We start from the raw sequence: 8,189 nt of genomic DNA, 5'->3' as shown, positions 1-8,189 counted from the left end.
CCGCTTAGGGGGCGGAAGTGCGCGCCCAGATCTCGGCCTCCGACCAGCCAGCAACATGGTAGCATCAGTGCTGGAGACGTCTCACGTGTTTTGCTGTCCAAACCGGGTGCGGGGAGCCCTGAGCTGGAGCTCCGGGCCCGGAGGACTTCTGGCCTTCGGCACGTCCTGTTCCGTGGTGCTCTATGACCCTCGGGTAAGAGGTGGCGGGACGCCTGACCCCGTGTGCCTCTGAGGCTGAATCTGCTGGGTGCTCTCGCTGCGGCCCGTAGACGGTGCCCAGCGCCAGGAGGCTGGGTGCGCGGTCTGGGCCGCTTCGCACCGGCCCGTGGCCGCGCCGCACCGGCTCCTCGCGGTCACGCGCTCCCCGTCAGCCTGGAGTCACCACGTCGCACCATTGACCCGTTAGCCCTACGTAGATACCCGGATCTTGACCACCTTTTCTGAAGCCTTCTGTGGGAACTGTAGTACTGTTAAAAAATTAGTTTGGGCTTTGAAAGATTTGCAATTTAGGTATGGATGAAATCCATTATCATAGACGCTATCTCATTTCTATATTTCCTGCAGTTATTTCATAAACTTTTGTTGTATTGAATTTTGAAAACGTGTCACTAGTATTTTAGCTTTGCAATTGGACATTTTAAAGAAGGTCCATTGTGGTAAAGGTCCTAGGGGATGGGTATTCTAAGCACTAGTTATAAGGCAGGACTTAACCCATTCCCTGAACGTCACCCAGTCGGTTGATTGTTTTTGCATGCTTTCCAGAGTTCGTTTTCCCCGTATTCCCCCTGGTTAGTTTTAGACAATATAGTTAGTGTTGCTTCTCAAAAAGAGCCTCAGTATAAAAAGTAAAGTGCTGGAAATTAAAATGCACTGCAGGAGCTAGCTTTATGTATTTCTTGGACTGCTTTAAATTTGATTAAAAATTCATTATCCTCGCACCCTTTGCAGATTCAAATTTATATAGAAAATAGTTGTATTTGCTTTCCATATGTATATTTTAAATATTATCTATTGATTTCAGAGAGGAAGGGAGAGAGAGAAACATCAATGATGAGAGTCGTTGATCTGCCTCCTGCACGCCCCTTACTGGGGATCCCGGGCAACCCTAACATGTGCCCTGACCAGAATCGAAACTCGATCTCTTGGATCATAGGTGGATGCTCAGCTGCTGAGCCACACCGGCAGGGCACACATTTTTATTTTTAATGATAACCTGGTGGCCATGTTAAGGAATATTAACTTATCAAAAAAAGAAATATATTGGGCCTGAAAAGCACTTTGTTTTGTTACGTATTTGTTGGTTGGGCATTTAATTAAATGTGGGAATAAGAGCTAAGTAAATGAAATGCTAAAATAAAGTTTGGGGGATGATGTTCATTCAGCAAATTTTTGAGGACCCTCTGTGGGCTAGCCCTGGACTGGGTGGTAATGACACAAAAATAATGGGTAATAGATAACACCTGCCCATTAAGGAATTCTCAATCTAGTGAGAAAATGAACTACTGTAAATTGTTTCCCAGCCTCAAATAACTAATGTGTGAAATATATTAGTTTATATACTTTTACCTTTGTATACCTTTTTCTCAGCCATTAGAATTCCAGTTGGCATATGTGTGGAAAGCCAGTGCAGTTGGCAATAAGTAGAGAGGAGCTATAAAGGGAAAGGCACTATAATCACAGAGTTAATGTCTTCAGCACCCCAGGTGTGGAGTAATGGTGAAAGCAGCAATCTGAAGATATCTGATGTCTGAGAACCTTAATAGTTATGGCCTGGTGGTAACCTTGTGTCATTAGGATTTAAAAATCCGATACCAGCCCTGGCTGGTGTGGCTCAGTTGGTCGGAGTGTCAACCTGTACACGGAAAGGTTATGGGCACATACCTAGGTTGTGGGTCCCTGGTCAGTCGGGATACATACAGGAGGCAACGGATTGATGTATTTCTCTCACATCTATGTTTCTCTCTCTCTGTTTCTCCCTTCCTCTCTCTCTAAAATAAAAAAACAAAAAACAAAATACATATCATCAGATGAGGACTGGAAAAAAAAGAACCCAACACTTGATTAGCCATGACATGCAAAGTGAGCCATGAATTTGTACCTATTAATCACAAACTGCTCCACTGAAAAGTGTTTTTTTTCCTAACAAAACCCTCAGATTGGTGTGAGCATGGTAAAGTAAGGCCCTGAGACCTGTGAGAACACCAGGAAGAAGTTCCTTATTGAACTTGGGGTGTCAAGACAGGTTCCTCAGATGAGGAGGACAGGAGTGGGAAGGGGGTGGGGGTGGTGAGTAGGAGCAAGGCAGATGAAGACCTGGGAGCTTAGAGTGATGAGAGCAGAGGATACTGGGAATGTGGAGTGGTGAAAATAATTAGAGAACTGATGGTTTAAGCCACAGTTACAAGTTTATAAATTAAAGGAAGGTGATTTTGTCTGAAGTAATCCTGAACTTTTTAGCATCAAAAACACTGAAATCTGATTTTTATGAATTTATTCCTCTGTAGGATAGATTCTAATTTACTAACTGGTGTTTTCTTTGTTGAAGAAAAGGGTTGTCATTACCAACCTGAATGGTCACACTGCTCGAGTCAATTGTGTACAGTGGATTTGTAAACAGGATGGCTGTAAGTATTAATCTGATTGTTAAAGCTGATCTAAATTGTTTTCTCTTTCATCACTTCTCTTAATTTACCATTAGCTTATCTGATATTATGCAGTTGGAAAAAAGATATGCCCAATGAAATATCTGACCTGTACTTTTACTTTATAGCAACTGAAGCATGGATAACACAGCAGTGTTTAGGATGAGGGTAGAGGCCAGCCCTGACTATGGTAAAATATCCACCATTGCCCGTAGCTCTGCTTGAAAGCCTGTAAGTAGGGCCCATGTTGGGACCCAGGCTAGGATTCTAAAGATTTGGCTTATAGGACGTTTCTGACAAAGACAAGCTATCGCTTTTTAAGGCAGGACATGGCTAAGTGGTGTGCGATATCATAACAGATTAAATACAGAAACAGATATGAAAATCCAGTTGTATTCTAATAAAGTTAGATGTTAAAGAGATTTGCAGAAATGTAAAATAGTGCCTCATTAATTTTTTTGTTTCGGAAAATACAGGGTTTTTCCTCACCATAAAAATGTTATTTTTCTTAATATGTAATGGAGTTCATTATTTATTTATTTTGTTGATCCTCACCTGAGGATATTTTTTCCATTGATTTTTGATTTTTTTTTTTTTTTTAAGAGAGTGGAAGGGAGGGAGTGGGGAGAGAGAAACATTGGTGTAAGAGAGACATAGTCCCACGTGTGCCTCTACCGAGGCCCCGGGGAATGAACCTGCAACCCAGGTACATTCCCTTGACCGGAAATTGAACCTGAGACCCTTTGGTGTGCAGACCGATGCTTTACCACTGAGCCACACTGGCCAGGGCGAGTTCATTATTTTTAAGTAAACTGATAAGCAAGTAGTTTTCAAATTTCTCAGTTTAAATTTCTATGTGTTTAATATTGGTACATATAATCAGTCCATATAAACAAAAGCTTTATGGGATCCTCAAACATTTTTAAGAGCGTAAAGGAGTCCTCACACCAAACAATTTGAAATTTGCTGGACTAGATTATCTCCAGGTCTCTTTTACCTCTAAGATTCTTGACTCCAGAGTTTAATTAAACAACTGCTTTTAGATGGTGCTTCCAAAATCCTATGGGATTTCCTCAAATGTCTTAAATATACCTACTGGACTCTGAATTAATTTTATTCTTTATTCCATAAACATTTATTAAGAGCATTCTGAGCCAGGCACAAATGCAAAATTTCCTGAATCAGTGAGACTCTACTATGATTTTATCTGTGACATTAAAAACAAAAAATGTTGATTAAGCTACTTATTTCAGTTGGTAACACAGTACTAATCACATTAGGTCAGTAAAAACCATAAAATAGTAGAAAAGGTGGCCATTAGTGTAGATATTAAAACCCAATTGTAATTCTATTAATTGCCACCAAATGACGTAAAAAACTACTTGAATCTCAGTATAGGGATTTGTTATAAAATACTATTTTGGGCTTGTATATTTTATCTTCCCTTTAAAAGTGAGGTTACATAAAATAAATTGCTTGTGACTCACTAACTATTAGGATTGATTTTTTCTAACAATAGGGCTCTACCACCAGATAATTTAGATATTCTTTCTAACCCATGTATCAGGTACTTTATAGTGATGCTCAAAATCACATAGTTAGATAAGTGGCTTAATTTATGTGATGCATGAAGAAATTAAACCCCAAGATCACAGTTGGCTCACAGCAGGGTTAGGATAGGAGCCTGGGACTTCTGAGTCCCCCAGCTGCTTCCCCTAAATGTGTAGCAGGTATGCCAGAAGAAACAAATAAATGGAAAATCCAAACCAAAATTATATATTATTTCCCCGTTTTAAAAAATCTAGATTGAGGGACATTTTGCAAAACAATTGGTTGGGATGCTTATTATCACAAAAAAAGGAAGGACTGGGAAACTGTTCTATATTAAGGGAGACTGAGAAAGGATGACAACTAAATATGCAATATGTGAGTCTTAGATTCTGAATTTTAAAAAGTTATAAAAGACATTACTAGGGCAATTTAGGGAAATTTTAATATGGGTTGTATATTACATAATGATATTGTATCAGTGTTAAAATTCTTGAATGTGATAACTGTTTTGTGGTAATGTAGGGGAATGTTCCAGTTCTTAGGAGATCCATAGTAAAGATTGAGGATCAAAGGTCTTGATGTCTGCAACTTTTTTATTAAAATATGTTTTTATTGATTTCAGAGAGAGGAAGGGAGAGGGAGAGAGAGATAGAAACATCGATGAGGGAGAAACATCAGTCGGTTGCCTTCTGCACACCCTCCCCGCTGGGGATCGAGCTGCAGCCGGGGCATGTACCCTGATGGGGAATCAAACTGGCGACCTCCTGGTGCATGGGACAAAGCTCAACCAACTGAGTTACACTGGCTGGGTGTCTGCAACTTATTTTTAAGTAGTTTGTCAAAAACAAAAAGGGGTCTGTTTCTATAGTACATATAGAGAGAGAATAAGCTATTAAGCAAATATGGCAAAATGTTAACAGTTGGTGAATCTAGGTAAAGGATATATGAGTTTTCTTATGCCTTTTCTGTAGCTTTGAAATTTTTCAAAATAGCTGGTAAAAAAAGTGAACAAAAATATTTACTGAGATATAATTTATTTCAGCTCCTTCTACTGAATTGGTTTCTGGAGGATCTGATAATCAAGTGATTCACTGGGAAATAGAGAATAACCAGGTGGGTAGACATGTTTATAGTTATAAGAAATAAGCGTTACATCTGTTTTTCATTTTTTTCCTCATTTCTTTTATGTTCCTTCTTTATGAAGTTGCCTCATTCTTGCTTATCAGTAATTCAGATGCTGTATTTTCTGTACTTCACAGGCCCTGAGTCCTTCCCTTTAATATTTGCTCCCATATTCATATACTGTCAATCATTTCTGTGAATTTCCCCTTATTTTGGAATAATTTTCAAGCTGCTCTTATATGGGCTGTTTGATCTGTTTTCAGTGATAGCAAAAATTAATATTGCTGTGTTCATAGGATAACTGTTGCACTGCAGGTATAGATTTACATAATTCTGAGTGATATAATATGCAATGCTGTGTATAGATAGACCTCTACTGATGGACATTTGGTTGTTTCTAGTTGTAAGAAAAGAGTAAAAGTGAAAAGTTAGTGTGCTAGGTATTTGAACATCTGCCATACAGAAGACATAGATGAGGCAGAATCCTATTCATGAATCATGTATATAGTTTGAAAGCAAAATGTACTTGAATAAAGTACAAGGGTGGCTCCTGGGTAGGTTGTCTAACTTGCCCCACAACCATGGTGCAGGGAGTTCAGAAGAGATTTAAGAGGTCGCCTTTGAGTTCTTAAAGTGTGAGATGATTTCCTTGGGAGGAGTTAAAGGGGTGAGAATTCTTAGTAGGAAAAATAGCATGAATAAAAGCTCAGGTGAGAAAGGAGACAACCTGTTCAGGAGTATCCAGTTTTAATCAAAGCCCAAGATGTCTTTGGGGCAGGGCTTTCTAAAGTGTGTTGAGAGGATTACTCTTAAGTTCCATGAAAAAAGGAATCTGTGGCCAATCAAGTTTGGGAAACACTGCATATGGTATACCTCTCTTAGAGATTCCAATGCACACGAGCATAGTGAGGGCCCTGAAAAGCTCTGACATGGATGAACCTACTTATCTTTGTTTACCTTGAATTTCCCAAACTTGTTTCAAGTCTGAACTTTTATTTTTTTCCTTTTAAATCTATTAGTAGCCCTTGTAACTCTAAAGAACACAGTTTTGGAAATGTTTCTAGATTGTGGGTAGTGATACTAGAGAAGCAGAATAGGAGACAATCCTATGGGAATTTGAATACTTGCTTTAGGAGTTTGTTTTTTATTAGCAGGCATTGGGAAGTCATTGATGATTTCTAAGAAGAGGAGTATGAATATCAAAAGATTAGTCTGACAGCCATGGGACAAATTAAAATAGGAAAAATATGAAGGAAGGGATATGGGATGTATTTTGGAAGGAAAAATGATTTTGGTGTTGATGCATAGTTATAAAAGGAGTAACAAGCTGGTGGTTAGGGGACTGAGAAATCAAGAACGGTGGGCTTGTGTTTTAGGGCCCCTGGAGAAAGGTGCTTCTATAAAGGAACATAGGCAAGTAGGAGGGAAGATGTGGATTTCAGTTACAGACATGTCATTTGACTTGCTGGTCAGGCACCCAGACTTTGTCCTCTGAAAGCCTGGAGGTGGGGATTTTGGAGCCACCTAGACTCGAATGAGAGCAAAGGGATGTGTAGCAAAATTAAATCCTGTTTGTAATGATTTTGGCAGAGGAATCCAGAGAAAGCGATTTTAGCATTCATTTTTGAGACCTAAGGTAAGACTTGGCAAGACTCTTTTCCTTGGTGCTGCCCCAGGCTTCTCCTGTCAATAAAGAGGACTGTAGGCTAAGCAAGTATCTGATGGCAGGCAGCAAACTTAGCTTCGAAGGGGCCAGAGGAGAGGATGTGAAGCCAAGCAGGGAGGAGGGGAGGATCAGTGGTGTGAAGGGAGATGAGGGTTTAGGGAAAGGGGCCGCGCGTTGTAACCTTAGGGCTTAAAGGTTCTTTTCCATATGCTTTTCCATGCACACAGGTGCTCAACACACCTTGGCTTCTAATAACAGGAAATAATTCTAAGCTGGTATAATGAGAGGTTCCAGTCTTTGAATAGTGAGCATTGTTTTTTAAAAAGCTGGTAAACTTGAGAGATTTCTTTTGTTTGAGTTTTTAAAATTCTGTGATGGTTGAAATATAACCCTGCTTAAAGATGTGAAGTATTTTCAGTAGATTTAATTATTTAAGGCATAATGATACAGACTCATATTTAAAAAGTTTGAATATAGAAAAATTTAAAGAAGGGAAAAAAACTATATACAAAATCTCAACAGAGTTAACATTCTGTGGAACTTTGTCTCAGATCTCTAGTTATGTTTGTACAATTATACATACTGTATTTGAGTTATTTAAAATGTTTTTCAAAGAAGCCAAAGGTTAATGGTGAAAGGAAGTTCAGACTCTCATACATAAATATTAATTACCTTCTGGAGTGGCAGAGTTCTGCCTAAGTAATTGGGAAGCAGTTGAGGAGACACTTAAGGGACACCTCTATTTCGGAAGACAATTTATGGAAGATACTGGAAGTGGTGGAATCTCACAGTAGAAATGATGCCACAGTGAAGAATCTTGCATGGCAAGCTGTGGACTTGATAAACAAATGGGTTCCCAGTTCTGTTTGCCATTTTTCCATTTTTCAGCTGTGTTTGATTCGGGCAAGTATCATGTGGGTATGCTAAAAATACTAGGTAATAGTTTGATGGAGAATAGAATATTTACTCACTCTCAAAGTATACTCACATATTATCACCCCCAAAATTTAACTTCACAGTGAAAAAATCTTTTCACTGTGAAAAGACACTACTTTTACTAAGATATCAAGGTTAACCACTAAAATTAGGACAGACTGACTTCATGGATGTGATGCACTTAGGTAGTAATGATGTCAAAATGTATATCCTGAGTCTGTTCATGACAAAACTTCAGACTAATCCAAAAAGGACCATCCACAAAGGTGGCC

General features: G+C 39.1%; 1 protein-coding gene across 2 annotated transcripts in view; it reads left to right on the top strand.

Annotated features, from left to right (window-relative positions):
• The first annotated feature begins 40 nt into the window (after window positions 1-40).
• Window positions 41-8,189, top strand: part of ELP2 (elongator acetyltransferase complex subunit 2) — a 39,928-nt gene continuing 31,779 nt past the window's right edge. Inside the window, exons 1-3 of one of the 2 annotated variants that reach the window (XM_081149512.1) lie at window positions 41-193; window positions 2,546-2,624; window positions 5,236-5,306. In XM_081149512.1, coding sequence (XP_081005638.1) covers window positions 56-193; window positions 2,546-2,624; window positions 5,236-5,306 — 288 coding nt within the window. In that variant the 5' untranslated portion in view covers window positions 41-55. The remainder of the gene's footprint in view (window positions 194-2,545; window positions 2,625-5,235; window positions 5,307-8,189) is intronic. The other variant, XM_081149513.1, reaches the window with a different exon arrangement.

The sequence above is a fragment of the Miniopterus schreibersii genome, assembly GCF_964146895.1.
Source record: "Miniopterus schreibersii genome assembly, chromosome: 10".
NCBI classification, from domain to species: domain Eukaryota; kingdom Metazoa; phylum Chordata; class Mammalia; order Chiroptera; family Miniopteridae; genus Miniopterus; species Miniopterus schreibersii.
This window is presented reverse-complemented; position numbering and strand designations above follow the sequence as displayed.